The 17686-nt window shown below is 30.7% G+C and overlaps 3 protein-coding genes across 3 annotated transcripts; 2 read left to right on the forward strand and 1 right to left on the reverse strand.

Moving 5' to 3' along the window:
• Nucleotides 1–60: 60 nt before the first annotated feature.
• Nucleotides 61–10192, reverse strand: htt (huntingtin). Its single transcript, XM_035088662.1, has 10 exons — nucleotides 9592–10192; nucleotides 9339–9522; nucleotides 8865–9143; nucleotides 8649–8790; nucleotides 8104–8499; nucleotides 7449–8038; nucleotides 735–7370; nucleotides 510–673; nucleotides 339–426; nucleotides 61–248 (listed from the first exon to the last, which is right to left on the reverse strand). The coding sequence occupies exons 1-10, from the start codon at nucleotides 9675–9677 to the stop codon at nucleotides 144–146; spliced, it is 8670 nt and encodes a 2889-aa protein (XP_034944553.1). The 5' UTR covers nucleotides 9678–10192; the 3' UTR covers nucleotides 61–143.
• Nucleotides 10193–10273: 81 nt separating this feature from the next.
• Nucleotides 10274–12621, forward strand: betaggt-II (geranylgeranyl transferase type-2 subunit beta). Its single transcript, XM_035088793.1, has 6 exons — nucleotides 10274–10737; nucleotides 10888–10992; nucleotides 11096–11452; nucleotides 11534–11678; nucleotides 11772–11947; nucleotides 12035–12621. Exons 1-6 carry the CDS (start codon nucleotides 10735–10737, stop codon nucleotides 12245–12247), a joined length of 999 nt encoding a protein of 332 aa, XP_034944684.1. The 5' UTR covers nucleotides 10274–10734; the 3' UTR covers nucleotides 12248–12621.
• A 415-nt stretch (nucleotides 12622–13036) lies between these two features.
• Nucleotides 13037–17393, forward strand: LOC118070288 (hepatocyte nuclear factor 3-gamma-like). Its single transcript, XM_035088813.1, has 2 exons — nucleotides 13037–13594; nucleotides 15703–17393. The coding sequence occupies exons 1-2, from the start codon at nucleotides 13376–13378 to the stop codon at nucleotides 16795–16797; spliced, it is 1314 nt and encodes a 437-aa protein (XP_034944704.1). The 5' UTR covers nucleotides 13037–13375; the 3' UTR covers nucleotides 16798–17393.
• Nucleotides 17394–17686: the final 293 nt, after the last annotated feature.

The following is a 17686-nucleotide window of genomic DNA, read 5'->3' on the forward strand; positions in this document are numbered from 1 at the left end:
GTACACTATAGTGAATTAAAAAATAAATTAATTTTAAATATTTATAAATATTTAGACAGATAAACAATTATAAACACTGGGAATATTTGAATTTTTTACAATTATATACACAATTTTTAAACATTCGGAATGGATAACACCTATTATACTTGCAAAGACATCATTATATCACTGAATGGAGAGCTAGGCTTCGATTCTGCTAATGAAAAACTTTCAACAAATGCTTGCCTTTGCGCTTCACTAGATAACTGCAATAAATAAATATTAGTTCAAGATTTGTTTAATTTCTTTCATGCTTGATTATATTAATTATGAACTATTTAAATGATTAAACATACCTTTCTATAAAAATCTAGAGCAGCAATAGACAATATTTTTTTATCTTCATACTCATACTTTCCTATTCTTGATTGTACGTATGGAAAACTAAGACATTCATTAAGAAATATATATTCCATATTAAATTATAATTAAGATGTTGGTAATATTTTTTTCTAAAAAAAGGATACAAGGCTCTTAGCCATGGATTTGTTGATGCACTGACAAAAAAACATGATAAACACCAAGTTGATGTGACAAGAGGTAAACTTTCAATAAAATTTGGCAAACTAAATATCACCCAATCTTGTAATAGTGCTAATTGTTCCGGGTTGTCCGTAATTCGTTCACAAACCTGAAATTTGAAATAAATATACATCTTTAAGAAAATATTTTTTAATAAAAAATATTCTTACCTTAAAGACTATGCTTGCAATCAATTTCTGATGAGGCTGCTGTGGCAATAAAAATTCTCCAATTACTTTAGTGAGTATTTCAAAAGGTGGAAAAAAATCTACTAAAATTTCTGATATCACTGCACATAAAATTTTAACTTCCATTGGATATCCTCTTTTGATCCTATCAAATATCGTTGATGTTCTTTCAATAGTTCGCATAAGGACTTCAGGATTAACATCAGGCAATGATGTTTCGTCAGATGAAGTGGTTTGATTAAATCTATCAGCCGATTCTGTGTACATACATGTTAAAAGTAATCTCAAAGCTGGTAAAACAAATAACAAACTTGGTTGCCTCAATCTGTCTAAAGACAATTTAACTAATTGATCAGCTACTCGTCCAGTAACGTTTCTTGTAGCAATAAGTCTTTCAAATCCTTGAAGAAGAGTTCGATGAACAGCAACAGAAATATTAGGTAATGCTGCTAAAGACAAAGCCAAATCTAAAATATCAGGAGCTTCACTGTCAAATACTGTATCTTCTGCATGTTCAAGAAGAAAGAATACTAAAGCCCACATAATTCTTTGATAATCTTCGCTTTCGTTGACAATAGAAAGATCCATACGTGATTGAATATATTTTACAGCTATCGGTTGAATAGCATTCATAGTTTCTTCACAATTAGCTTGAACAGCACTTTGAAAAAGATATAAAATACCATGGAGAGTAGCTATTTGACATGGAAAATAATTTAATTTTAATCCAGTTTCAATCACTCGCTTAACTTTTTCAAGGCTTTCAATATCTAGAGGTGCCAAAACAGCTGCAGATTTGCATATAGCAAAAATCAGTGAATGATGAAGAATTTCATCATCAATTGGATGGAACCTTTCAATTTCCCAACATGTATCAAACATCCATTGAAATTGGTTTCGTTCTCTAAAAAGTTCTGATATGAAAATAATACTTTTAATTACTTCGTTTAATAATCTTGGGAAAGTAGTTGAAGAAGATGATAACCAACGGCTGTATAATTCAATTAAAAATATTACACATGAGTCTAAATCAAGAGAAGCTTCAGAAAGAGCTTTATTTCTTTTTTCCTTTAATGATATAACAGATGTAGATAATTTATCTTCATGAAGAGAACATGAAGACCATAGATATTGAACTGAAAGTTGACTGTAAGCACAGCTATCATAACCATGAGTTATATGATCTCTTTCGATATTTCCTCGAGTGAAAAGTTGCTCAAGATCTAGAGAATTGAAACCAAACTTTTCACGTGAACTACTGGAAGTATTTATTTTTCTAACAGTAGCGTATTTCCAGGATAAAAGATCTTGAACGGCATATAGTCTTTTTGAAGCTGGTTTTTTTAAAGCGAGAGGTGGATCCCGAGAATGATGAATAATACAACTATTGATTGGACTTCCTGGATAAGGCAATAAAAATGTTTGCATTAATAATCTTGTAATTCCTTGAACTGCTAAAATGGTCGCTTCACAACTGCCTAAATCTTCAGGCTCTGATGACTTGTTTTCACTAGAAGATGCACTTAAAACACTGAGAAATACCATCCAAATTTCTTCAAATTGAAGCCGAGATGTCCAGCCGAGGAGAGTTACTCTATAGACAAATTGATGAAGTACATCTAGCTCTTGAAGAAAATTGGAATCATTTGCTGTCAATAGTAAAGGAAAATGGCATAGTGTGCTACCTGATCCTTCAGCTACCCATCCATGTTTCCAAACTAGTGGAGGTGTTAAAACAAACGAATTTACTAGTTCCTGGCGACTCACAATAATAATTAGAGTATTCATGGATTCTTGAATAAAAATTGGAATCTTCTTCATATCATTTTTTTTTGCTCTTTCCATCCATGCTATTAGAGAAGCCATTTGAAGACATGCTCGACCATATATTCTAGTAGAATCATTCTCTAAAGCTTTTTTCAACCCGCGATCTTCAACTTTCAGTTGATTTTCCAACCGATTCCAGTGATCTGTACTCGAGTTAAAAATTTTCCGTGGTAATATCCAATATTCCACCAATTTAATCAATGTATTTGATGCTGAACAAATCCAAGAATAATGATTTTCACTACCAAACACTTTCGAAACTTCTTCATTCTTCAGTAATTCAGCAACACAAGTTAAACAGAGGTCTAAATTGTGAGGTATTAGACTTTTTATTGATAACTCATCAGCATAAAGTATCCAATGAGCTGTTTCTAGACATAAAATAGAAAATTTTGCTAGATCTTCATAATTAATTCTTGAGTCATAAATGATTTCTTTGTCATCAAATTCACGTATTGATTTCATATAAGCAGTTACTGCTGGTATAAGCGCAAATAGTCTATCCCAATAGATTGTATCTTCCATTAAAGCTCTAAATTTAACAGTATACTTGATTATTTTGGAATTTTTTACATCTTTACTATTTTTTTCTTCTTCATTCAACATAGGATCATAAACATAGTGAGGTTTTGGCACCAGTTCATTAATATTTTGAATATGACTAGATAAACAAATTGTAGCAGATCGATAAAGTGGAGATAAACAATCATAAGGCAACGAATCTTCAGAATCACTTTGATGAGAAAAATCTTTGGCTTTGAAAATAATTTTATTCATGTGTTCTTCTACTGTAATTTGTGTACTGAGTTTTATACATTCTTCTAGAATATGAACGTTGAAGTCTTTAGACATTAACAGATCATAACAATCTTGAAAATCCAATCTACTTAATAATTTCGTGAATTCTGATAATTCTGAGGATGAAGTTTGAATGTTACATCTTAATTTTATTTGAGAAATAAACCATTGTTTATTTAATAGTACGTTTTTAACAGTTTGAGGATTGAAAGGACGACAATAGTCTAGTTCTAAAGGTGACATATCATAAAATTTAACCGCAACTTTATTTATTAAATCAACCAAGTTTCCATGTTTTCTAATAAATTTTATTGATTGAAGTGTTTCCATCAACATGGAGAGATTTTCCTTCGATATTTGCTGAGAAAACTGTTCAGCATTCATAGTTAATAATATTTCTATTCTTCTTTTAATAATCTGGTTAGCAATTTCCGTTAAAATGGCATGAGAAGATGAAATAAATCGAGGAATTAAAATAAGTATCAAAGCTCCACTCTGACTTTCATGTGCACATTCCAGAGATTTTAGAAGCTTTTTAACGTAAGCTGGTTGTGACAGATCTTGACATTTAGCAGCAATTCCTTGAATAAATAATCCAGATGCTGCAGAATTTTTATGAACTGCTGTTATAAAATCTCGTACTGGTAATTCATTCTCAAGATTCATTGTTTCTTCAAGATAATTCATTATTAACCATGATAAAGATTCCACATCATTTAAATTATCACAAATATGATCACAGAATAGAATTTTAGCACATTGAGATACTATTTTAGAATCAATATTTATTTTTTGTTTTCTATTTAAACAATTATTATCATCATTTAATTTACTTTTTTGAAGATTTTTTTCTCCTATAAAATGAGACCAAAATATTTGATCATTAGTCGTCAATAGAGTCATTAAATGAACCCATTGAACGGTTAACATTGGAAAATTTCTGTTTGCAATGTTTACCATAGATTGATTTAAATTTTCAATAGAAATGATCGTTTCTTTTTTTAGAAAATTCACCACAGTAGTTGTAATTTTAGGATGGGTTCGTGATTCAAAAATTTGAATGCATAGTTGTAAAAAGAAAGATAATTCCTGGAGAACATATCTATCTTTCTGTGATTTAATGAGGTTATCACAGTAATCCACTGACTTTAAAAAACTACAAATTTTTTCTGAAGAAAGAGAGATCACTCTGAAAATAAAAATAGCAAAAATCTGCTCAGGTGAAAATAAAGAGCTTTCGATATTGGTCGCATTTAGTGGATCAGCTGTGTCAGCAATAATTGAAAGAGTATCTGGTGGATCTAGAACGTGCATTAAATCAGTCATATAGATCCGTAATTCAGATAATCTAGCCAGCATATTTTCTTCTTTTGTGTAAGTGATAAGAACTAAGAAGATGATATTTATCATTCCCAGCCAGCGTTGAAATTTAGTGGTTGAATCTTCCGGTAATGGTGGGAATGTAAAGAGAAGCTTAAGAAATGGATCAACAGGTCTTAAAACTACTGGAGAAATTGCTGAAAATAATTTAATTAATGCAACTGCAGTCTTTTCATTCTCAATTTCTATTTTTCCTGATGATAAAGCACTGAGCAGAGCATCAATAATCATTCTGGACCATTTTCTCCATTTCTCTTCTCCATCTTCATCATTTCTACATTCTTTCAAACAGTTAGATAGCAATAGAATTATTTCATGATACTCTATAAGTCTTAGAAGCATTGACATTAAATATTCTCGTGTTGTTTCCAACTCAGATCGTTCAAAAGTATTTTTTAATGTTGCTGAACGTGCTAAAAAAATATCCTCAGCAACAGGTATAATCGCTGGAATAGAGTGGGTTGAGTGAGATTGTTCACTTGCCATTAAACCATCACAGAGCTTTATTATCTCTCCTATTTCAATGATAATTTTTGAATGAAATTTTTCGTAAGATAACTGCACCAAAAACTTGAAGATTTTAGGAAGAAGAATTTCGATAGATGGAATTTGAAATTCTTCAATAAATGGAAATTGATTTAAAACAAAATTTATAAAAGTTTTGTCTGTATCTAAAAGACAATAATTAACATGGAATTGGACCAATTGACTTAATAAGCTCAAAACTTGACACTGACAAGCTATTGAGTTGGTAGTTGAATATAAATTAAGAGATTTAATTACCATTGGTTCAAAAATACGAATAAATGATGCAAAAAACGCTTTTTGATTAGAGCGTGAAAATGATTTAAAGACCATTGCTAATTTATGATCTGAATCTTGAGGTCTTATGAGCATTAGACCACCTGATCGTCCTGTATTACATTCATTGTCTTTGCAATTATTTCCCATAGTTTTAATTAAATCAGTCATTTGTCGAAGTGGTTTCTGTAAACAACGATCATACAATCCTCTTTTAATATCATCCGAATTCTTTTTTAGTCTTTCATCAAGACTTTTAACATTTTCTAGCTCATCCCATCTTGCACTGAGATTCATACCGAAGAGACTTTTGAGTAGTTGTTGAACGCATTTGATTGACATTGCAATTGACAATGTCAAAGTACTTTCAAGATAATTAAGAATCTCTTCAGCAATTTTACGTGCTTCATATGTACTTGCAATTTCTAATATTTGCGATAATACTTCTAAAGTAGCATTCAATAAGCCTAAATACATTTGACTAGCATTAACATCAATAGTGGAATTATAATTAGTATGAGCAGCTTTCAAAATATCATGTAATTTCATATAGTGTGGTAAATTATATATAGCACCTAAAGGATCTTTTCCAATTTTTAATAAATTACTTGCGCCTTTTTCATTACGTTCTTTAGGTTTTTGTTCCAGTTGAATTAATTTTTTTCTCGGCGATAACGATGGTGTAACTGGAAATGACGGTAAAGATGACTTCCCATAAACAGGGACTTGAATATCATTAATAACATGAACATAAATATTTAAAAGTCTCATTATATGTTTGAACATAAGTTCTAAATAATTGTTAATTTCCATACTATCAAATAAATTCCACATTTTTATCGAATTCTCTTTCAGATCATTTTTTTCACTCACATCTATATTTTTTAAATTCTTCAGTGCTATCCCGGATAGTAAATTTCCACCTAATATTATCAAATGCCTATGAGTAGCAAGATCTAAACTTAATGTGTCCGATGTAATGAGTGATATAATTAACGATAAAAGTTCTACAGCTACTGAAGAAAGATGATCACATATTGATGGCATTTCAATATTATTTTCACTATTAATACTTCGGTTACTGGAATTTATTTTTGTGTTTGTTCTTTTAATTAAAACTTTAGTAAGACTACAATTCCATGCATCTGGATATAAAGTTGTTGGATACACTTGGCTTAATTGACTTAAAGTTTGAAAACAACCAGATAATAAATATTTAGATGCATTTGCGAATATTTTATCGACAAGTAAGCCAATAATGATAGAAAGAGCATCTTCAATAATTTCTCGATGATATAAATTTTTCTGATCGTCAGTATAAAATGAGAGAAATGGCTCAGCCAAACCATTTACAAATGATTTGTGCTCGACGTCATACGATCGAATATCTATCGAATTGATAGGAATTATTTGTGTTAAATATCGCTCTGTATAATATGTTGCTCGACGAATTACTTCATCTTCATGAGGTTTTTCAAAGTAAGCCGTCTCCACAAATTTAATTATCGCTTCCGATGTGGCATTGCGTACACGAGGATCTCGATCATTTAACAGTTTTACGAACACCCACATAACATCATCTTGCAATTTAGAATTCCCCGTCAAATATTTTATCGTTATATACGGTAACTCACTCAGAACTTGAACTAAATCAGATTTCACGAGGAAATAAATGTTGCTTGAAAGTGGAAGTAGTTGATAAATTAATTTGATTCCTTGTAAACTATCTTCTGATTCAAGAATAGAAGAAATGCAAATGTTGAGAGCAACAAGAGCTTGACGACACGTAGTGGCAGATTCATCATTGATTGCCTGTAAATTTATTTAAAAAAGAGAAATATTTTTATAAATATAATTAGTTGTATAAAAATTTACGTAAAAATTTAATACCTTCATCATTATTTCGATCAAACTATCTAAATTTATAGTATCGTAATGCCTTTTTTGGTCCCCAATTTGCAGTTCAAAAGTATGATATGAAACTCGGTATTTTGCATAAATAGTATTTAAATAATAACCTATAATTATCGAAACATTCCCCCGCAATTGGGGATCAGAATGTTCAGCAAATAACAAAACATCTGAAATCATCTGATAATAATTGTTTTCTGATCGACACTTAGGCTCCTTTTCCAGTGTATTCAAAAATATCTCAGGATATAATCTGACAATTGTACCGATGCACGTCAAAGTTAGTGATTTGACACTAACACGAAATAATTCATCAGAAATTAATTGTCCAGGTGATCCTGCTAATAAGAAAGATGAAGCTAAATAACGACATAAATACTTCAAAGGCACATCTTGATCTGTAAAAGATCCTATGTTCAATTGCTTCTTTAATTTATCATCTGTTGTATCCATTTTATCATTTTTATTTTCCGACTCACTATCACTGGTTGTGTTATACTTAATATTTAAATCTCTTTCAACTGAATTGTCCGTATCTTTCATTATTTTTTCCTCTTTAGCTGAATTACCTAAAATATGTTTAAATAACAATTCAATTCAAATTAACTAAATTCAATAAAGTGACAATACGTACAATCACTTTCATTATTATCTTCAGATATTTGATCATCATTAATAGCAGAATTGCTTGAGGATAAACACAAAGTTGCTTGAAATGAATTAATCATACTGCTATCAGAAATTCCATTATTTCCTGTGAGTACTCCAATAAACTTTTCATTATTACTACGTAATAACTGTGCTAAAGTTTCCAAAGTAGCATTTACAATATTGTGGTCTGAATGTCGTTGAATATAACGTAAACATAATTTATAAATTTGAATAAGACAATCAAACGTGTAGCCATCAGTTTCTGGATCATTTTCAATTGGTTTATCTATATGAGGCAGCATTATTTTGAAACATCCAAATATTCCAACTATTCTATGAGAGTCTTCTTCTTCTTGTTGCGATACCGGTATCATTGTATCTACATCAGAGAAATTAAAAATTATGTTATCCTTCGAATATAATTTTATATTACCAAATGAATCGAGAATATATGATTGAAAATATTTGTTAAATGAATTTAATTTGTTGAAAATGATTTTACACATGAATTTTTCGTGACAAAATTACCAATAAGATATCGCAGCACATAAAATAAAAATACTCTTGGTTTTCTGCAGTAAAGACATGTTGCTAAAATCATGTTAGCTGCATTTCGTCGAAATACACTTTGCGATGATGACAAATTTGGATAAAAGGATTTTAACAAGGTCTGGAAAATATTCGTTTACATAAAATAATCAGAAAATGAAATAAATTATTAATTAAAAATTGGAAATCATTTACCTTTACATTTTTATCCGTCATAAAAGACCCTAAACTTTTAAGAATCAACGTTAATGAAGAGGAAAGTGTATCTATCACAGCTTCTTCAGATCTTTTTGATATGGCTACAATACATGGAATTAAATTTGATATATAAGGTTTGCCTTTTACAGGTTTTATCATGTGACTAAGAAGGCCAAAACGGTATAAAGCAGCTCTTAGTGATCTTGCATTGCCATTTCTCTGAATTTCGTTGTATAATTCAAATTGGATTTTCAAGATATTTCCATCTGACATTGACTAAAATAATAAAATCAAGTATGAACATTTTAAGGTGTTTTTAACGATTCCTAGATTCAAGGCCATCAGTAATTAAGACTCTAGTAAGTTATTTAATAAACGTTGACCTCGCTCACGCAAAAATCAATATGTAACATTTTATTGTAAATTACATTAAAAAATAATTCGCTATTTAAATAAAATTAATTATTTTACCCTCATTATTCTATTGAGACTTTCATCAGCCAGTGTTCTAATATCTGGTTCCTCATCATCGCAAAGACTTAATAATACTTTTACTGACAATCCAAGAATTTGGGAAAATTGTCGAGTGTTTTTTACAGTTGAACAGCTAATTCCACTAGCTACTGCTAAACAATTGTTTGTTTTTTCTATTTTCCTATAAAATGAATTGACATCATTAAAAGAAGTCATCAAAAAAATAAGCAAATGGTTATGATTATTTTACCTTGATGCTTGATCAAGAGTATTATTAGGTTGACACAAGATATTCAAGTTTTCAATAGCTTTTATAACATTATTTAATGTCGCCATATTTTTATATTTTTAATTAAATTGGAATTTACACAAACATATACAAAAAAATATTTTTATATAAAATAATTTACACTTTTAGTACAATTAGCTAACTAGTTGACACTGACAAATCATTTTTACATGATTATTATATTAAATACATTATTTAACATTTTTTTAAATATTGTGTTAACTACTTTTTGAATAAACACTTTTCAATAAATTGGTAACACTTAATTTTTTACACAATCACTTATAAAATTATAATATTTTTTGAATGTGTTTATTTTGATTTACACTCATTTCCCAGAAATTCAATAATCTTGGAACCAAATTCGCGCACTAAGTTGGATTTAGGTTATATACAATCAAGAATATACCTTTGTAAAATACAGACTGAGTCAATATTTATTTTTCAGCCAGATTTTTCAGGTCAAAAAAAAATTTTAAAAATGCATTCAAGAACACACATGAAAATGAATTCTTTTTTGCAAATGTTGCAATTAAACAATAAAATGGCTCAATCTGCATCAAATTTTTCGCCATTTGTGACTGTCGCGCCTCCAGAGAGTGTTATCTCAGCGCCGCCAGTGTTCAAATCATCAACTAATAACGTTAGACAAAATTATTGCCAACTCAGGGTACAGACTTAATTATTCGTCATAAATGTGGCACGTATTGGCATTAGATTATTTTATTCTTTCAATTAGTCGTTGTGTAATTATCAGTTTCAATAAATACTGAGTTTACCTTACCTCTTTTATTGTATGTCTCCCTTTCTAAAGAGACTAAATAAGCATAAATTAATGTGTAAAATTCTGGCTAAAACAACAGATACAACATATTAAAGTGTTTGATTGTTATTGAGATTTTCAACGAATTTATAAATTATAAGTGTTTACATTCTAAGTATTAATTTTCAAAACATATTTTAAATTTATCTTTCTCTGAATGTTTTCTGAATACAAACATTCAGTATTGAGGTTACGTTATTTGATAGAAGAGTAATCGTTTGCGAATATATAATCAAATTTGAATATTTTTCATTGGAGATTGAGCATGTGAAAGAGCAAAAATGGTACGAAACCTTTATAATTTATTCTAAAAAACGTAAATAAGTATTAGACACTAAATAATAACTTAGACTTTTTGTTAATTATTAAGTGCTCCAATATTTTTTTGTAGTAAACACTGTGACAATAGATAATTTGTAAATATCTTATTTCAGTCAATGCCTAAAAATGATGTGGAATTACCAAAGAACATTCCCAAATTGCTTTTGGAAAAGCATGCTAGCTATATTATTTCCTATGGTACAAATAAAGATGATTATGTGAGTTCAACAAACATAACAATATTAAAAACTATCTAATACAATTTTAAAACAATAGATATTCACCCTTGCAAATTCCTAACATTTTTATTAAATATTGCAGACGTTTTTTATGACCGAGCACTTAAGAATGTCCGGAATGTATTGGGGACTCACTGCCTTAGATTTGATGAATCAATTAGATAAAATGAATAAAGAAGAAGTTTTAGAATTTATTAAACAGTGCCAGCATGACTGCGGTGGGATTAGCCCTAGTGTCGACCATGATCCACATATTCTTTACACTTTGAGCGCTGTACAAATACTTTGCATGTTCGATGCACTTAATGCAATTGATATTGAAAAAGTAGTAAAATATGTCCAAGATCGACAGCAACCCGATGGAAGCTTTACTGGAGATATTTGGGGGGAAGTAGATACTAGATTCTCATTTTGTGCTGTTGCCACTTTATCTTTATTGGTAAGATTTATTTCTAATAACTCCAATAATTTAAAGAAAAGAAATTTTGCATTTATTTAAATATGATTACTTATTCTTTAGGGTCGATTAGATGCTATTGATGTAGAGAAAGCTGTAGATTTTATCAGACAGTGCATGAACTTTGATGGAGGATTTGGATCGAAACCTGGGTCAGAAAGTCATGCAGGATTAATTTATTGCTGCCTTGGACTCCTATCAATTACAGGTACATAAAGTATTGATCATAATTTTATTATTTTAATAGAAAAAACCCCACAGAAACATAAATAAGTGTTGCTAACATAATATTGCCTTACAGATAGCCTACATTTAGTAGACGCTGATAGGCTAGGTTGGTGGCTTTGCGAAAGGCAATTACCATCAGGTGGTTTAAATGGAAGACCCGAGAAACTACCAGATGTCTGTTACTCGTGGTGGGTATTGTCATCATTGACAATTCTGGGTCGTCTCCACTGGATCAATAAAGATAAACTGGTAATACTGCATTTTATATCATCAAACATCGGTTCTTCCTTGTTATAAAATAATTGATTATCAACGAATAATTACTATTCATTCCAGGTGGATTTCGTATTATCATGTCAAGATACAGAAACTGGAGGATTCAGTGATAGACCTGGCGATGTTGTAGACCCATTCCACACATTATTTGGACTTGCTGCCATATCACTTTTGGATGCAGATTCAACCATCAAACCTATCAATCCAACTTACTGCATGCCTGAATACATCATCGAACGATTAGGTTTAACTCCTGCTAGACTAAACAGATGATATAGTCAATGAATGTCATTAATCACAATGATAAAAATGATCAATATTACAAACAATCAATATTATAGTCTGCAACGAGGCATTAAATTGTTTTTTCAATGAAAAAATAGCAAAAAAGACATTTAAGAATTTTATTATTATTAAATTAAAAGAGTTTTATCAATTAAGTATTCAATTTATCGTTTAGTAAATCATTATTTTATGCAGAATGTTACAAATTACGTTAAAATTAATAAGAATCCTTAGCATCAAGACCATTTTCACGATCATAATGTATAATACCTAATGCATAAAGTCAATGTTTCAAGACCTTTCCCAACACCTACAACGACCAATGTATGTTTCATAAATAAATCAACGATTAAAAAACAAAAGCCAGACTTTAAATAATAATTACAGTCGATTCATTGTAAAAATATTTAACTCCTTGAACAAATGTCTGATTCTTCAAGCAGGTTCACGGATGAGATAGGCGGAGTTTCATCCAAACTCCGCCTCTGTGAAGAGAATCTGGTGATTGAATCAGGATGGAAGAGGGTTCAGACCCAGTGTCACATACTTAGAAAGTACGCACACTCCAGTATTACCCTCACTATCAACAAGAGGAGGCTTCCCTAACCGGTTTTCATTCCCATTGGCTAGCAGTCAACAAGCCAGCTAATTATATTTACTCAACTCGAGTTGTGTATAAACCAATGGGCTTATTCCTACATCATTCCCGCAAGCTTGCGCGGAGGGAGAATATCCAAGCGGGGGTGTGGGGATACTAAACCGGCAGTGTTTGAGAAACTCTGAACGTGGGAGCTGTATTCCTCTTCAGCATCACTTGTAGTCTTGCCTTCAGGCTCGCTCAACACTCGCCAATGTTTTTGTGCTCTTTATTTAATAAATTGAGTGAATTAAATACTACTAATATCTAGTGAAAGTTAAGTGATAGTGTAAATAAATACTTCAATAATTAATTACATAAACAAATAAATAAAAAATTAAAAAGTCATCAATAAATAATTGATCATGGAGACATCATAAAATAATTAACAGAAAAATTAGTGATCGTGAAAGAGTCGATGATTAATTTTGCTCAATTATTACTTTCTTGGATACCAAGTGCTCCAATAAATTTGAATAATGCCGCGGCCATCAAGAGATACTTATGGAGATCAGAAACCTCCTTACTCCTACATCTCTCTCACCGCAATGGCAATATGGTCTTCAAGAGACAAAATGTTGCCTCTTGCTGAGATCTATAAATTTATTGCCGATCGTTTCCCTTATTATCGGAAAGATACAAGAAGATGGCAGAACTCTTTAAGACACAATCTTTCATTCAATGATTGTTTCATTAAGGTGAGTGTAGTAAATTCTTTACAACCAATTAATAATTCCAATAATAAATAGTTTAACATGAAAAACAATTATCATTCATTTCATCATATTTTCATAATAAGAGATTTATTGAAAGATATTTATTATCATTTGTTTATAAAAAAATAATGATACATACAAATTGGCTATCAAAACATGTGCTACCAAGAACCGGTTTTATTGCCAATTTTCATATTATTTATTAATAGCAATGCAACAAAGGATTATTTATTAGAAATAATATGTAAATGTTGATTTATTTGCTACAATAATCGAAGCTTATTGGCAGCTTATTAGCAACATATCGAAGTAGAGAGCAAGGTGTTAGCTTTAGCCGTCGGCATACAAAACTATCATTATTTTTTCGCCATCTGGTTCGCACCTGCCAATCTGATGATGACTTTCGCGCCTTCTCATATCGACAGGATCAGAGAACATAGGTATTTTTAGCCACAATTTCAAGCCAAATTATCCTAACTATCCTAGAGAAGTGAGAATGATATACTACTTGACCACAAAGAAATAGCTTTTGAATTCTAGAATACAGAAATGAAGAAGTTCTATGGCCACAAGGTTCTGCAGGTTGCTTTTATATCCCGCCGGTTGCATGCTAGGATGCATCATTTATACACATGCATATACCCATCATGGTATCAGTTAGTTTTCAACTTGAACCATATATTTTTTGTCAGGATGCGTGACAAGATGTTTAAAAAAGGGCGTTGAAGCTATTGTTGAAGTACATATTATTATTATCTAAAAGCCGAGATTAACGCGTTAAAAAAATGAATTGCTTTTAAAGACTTAAGTTTTTGATATTATCAACAATTGCACCTGCTACAAAAATGTTTGCCTCATCATAAAGATGATGACATCAAAATTGGTTTAGAATTTACTTTAAATTATGCTGTATTGTGTAAATGTTATTATTTTTAATAATGATATAATTGATAGTATAATGATAGTTGAGCTTGTAAAGATAAAAATGATGGTGATAATTATCAACATACTGTAATAGATGTCACGAGAGTGAATATAAAAGGTATTGATTATTAATTTATTAGTTATTTATATTCGTAGGTTTATTAAGTTTGTAATACTAATGTTTAAACGTTGAATATTCAGTGGCAATTGCCTTTCAAAGAGAGAGAGAGACATTAGAAATTTATATATATCTTAAACCAAGAAGTACATTTTAGAGATCGTAAATCGCGCGGCTCTTGAGAGTGCGTGGGTGACCGCAGGCATTTTTATTTCAAACTGAGATATTTATTGAACGTTATGTGATTTATATCGTTGTATGTCGGCGAATAGCCAATAGTAGATTGCTAAATCTACCTTTCGCTTAGATCTATCGGTCGCAAAATTATCCTCTAGTCGCCTTGGAAAATTTATTTATTGTATTTTATGCCTATTTTTTATTTTATTGTAATTACTATTTCAAAAATCAACAAAAAAAAATTAACTAAATTGTTTCATGTTGTTTACTAAGTAATTTATTTTTCATATTTGAAAATAGAATTTAAAATCCTCAAAAACATTCTTCAATGTAACTGTGGTATATTGAGAATATTTTATTCTCTATTCCAAATTTTTATAAACTGTATTTGCTTTATCAAATATTTCATTATTATAATGATTAAATATTGTCTAATATTCGATTCTGATAAAAAAAACTTGAGCTGATAAGAATCAATTGGAAATGGAATTTTTTCAATCTAATTTAATTTTTTGTGTGTATGTACACTTGAGTAAACATTTCTGCAGACGTATGTCATCTATCATATACTTGACATACATGTGATTATATGAATAATAATATTCACTTAATTTCAAATAAAATACCAGTCTGTAACCGTTTAACAACAAATGAAAATTTGTTTACTTTAAATAAGTTAAAAATAAATTATTTATCAATTATATTGAGAATAAAATTCCTTAAAAATAAACTATAAAAATGAAATTGACTAATCCAAAAAATTCAAAGTAATAATTTATTTGAATATCATTTGTTTATTTTTGAGAAAGTTTTTTATTGGTTTAGTTATGTAGTACACGGCATATTAATAACGGAATCAAATGAATTTCAGGTACCACGAGGACCACATCGTCCAGGAAAAGGGGCATACTGGGCGTTGCACCCAGCAGCTCTGTCAATGTTCGAAAATGGATCCCTCCTACGTCGTCGAAAGCGATTCAAGCTCCACAAACCAGACAAGGAACTTCTGAAGTCTGAATTACAGGCATTAGCGTCAGCAATGCCTCCACCTCATGCAGAAACTGCTGGGAGTGTTGGGACGTCAGTATCAAGTTCTACAGGAAGTCTTAATGCAGCTAATCTCCATCGCCTTCGAGAAGATCTTTTAAGGTGGGAACTTCAAGAAAGACGAATGATGGTTGCTTCGACTACTGCTAATTTTGCACTGGAATCCCCACCAGAAGCAGCTCCTGGCTATTATTTATTATCAGCAGAAACTAGACAACGACTAGCTGGTGGCACACTTCCGGAACACGATGTAAACAGATCTTACGATGCTACGACACTTTTACAACCCAGTAGCTGGTCTTTTTCTGGATTCAATGGTTCTTACATTGGTCATCTTCCTACTTATTTACAGTCATCCAATAGACAGTCAATTCTATCTACAGATTTGCCAGAAAGCCGTGGAATATGTAGCAGACTTCCTGCTATTGAACCTAATCCAGTTTCAGGACCTCGAGAGGAATCATATCGCGATAGAACATTTGATGTTTATCGAGACAGACTTTATGATGAAGAGAAAAGACTGGATAGCTATTCCCATTCACCAACACTACCTTCCAAAGTCTACAGACCTCCTGATGTTGTGTTTGGATCAAGTGCCTCACCAAGACTATCACCAAGTTATGCCGACGGGACTGAAGTTGTTGTTGGGGTTGATCAACGAACACCACAAACATCACCTAGTCTAGAAGCGACTGTTATACCTCTATCAAGTAATCCAAGTCGTCAGAAAAAAGCCAAAAAACCATTCACTATTGAAAATATCATTGCTCCTGATGAAGATGATAAACTGAAGGATGATGATAGCAAAAGATTGACGAGTAAAACTGGTCTTATAGCACCTAGACCTTTTTTCAGTGCTTTCTCATTAACTTCAACAGAAAATGGTCTTCATAAATCTCCTTTTGGTACTGCAATTTGAACATAGTTCTCATTAGGATCCAATTTTAAGTCAAAACCTGAATAATAAGTGGTTGAAATTAAACACGAGTTTTCGTTGGTGTTTCTATGGAAACTTAATGAGGAAACGTTTATCGAGCAACTTTTCGTCTGCAAGTAAAGAAGACAGACTTGTGGGAGGGATCGATAAAAGACTCATGGGCAAGTGCCTAGTTGTCTGTGTATTATATACTTCAAGCTTGAAAAAAAGTGTATCAGAAAGAATGCTGTGATGATTGTATGTGTAAACACAGAAAGGAAAATAGTCAAGTCCGAAGGACTTGTTATAGACCAAGTCTAGTTATAATGATACAGTGAAAGAGTAACTCTTGTAGAAAAGTGTAGGCTATGTATTTCCGTGATACATCAATATTTTATCTATTTCAACGATTCGACGAATTGTGTATCTTGTTTCCGTGATAACTATGTGCATATTGGATAATAAAGACAGGATATTACGAAAGACGATAAACGCAGCTAATATAAATACCTAATAAAATTTGTTTATATGTAGTATAAAATAAATAATGAATTGGATTAAATCGATCAAATGCAATTTATAAATGTATTATTATATATGAAGTGAAAATAATCTAATAAAATATATGATTTATTTTTTAATCAACAAAGTCTGGATTTATTTTTATTTTTTATGTAGTTATAGGTAAATTTATTCAATTGTTGATCATTTCTTTAATTGACTAATTCATTCATTCATTTTTTTCTTATTTATTAGCAGACGTTTGATCGATTTTCATCATCTTGTAATTATACCTCCCTTACGAATCACGAGAAATATATTACGGATTAAATTAAACAATAAAAATATTTGTAATATTGTAGCAAAAATATTCAACGATTAATAAATTATT

Source organism: Chelonus insularis, unplaced genomic scaffold, assembly GCF_013357705.1.
Source record: "Chelonus insularis isolate UGA/USDA-ARS -01 unplaced genomic scaffold, ASM1335770v1 contig_568_pilon, whole genome shotgun sequence".
Lineage (NCBI taxonomy): Eukaryota > Metazoa > Arthropoda > Insecta > Hymenoptera > Braconidae > Chelonus > Chelonus insularis.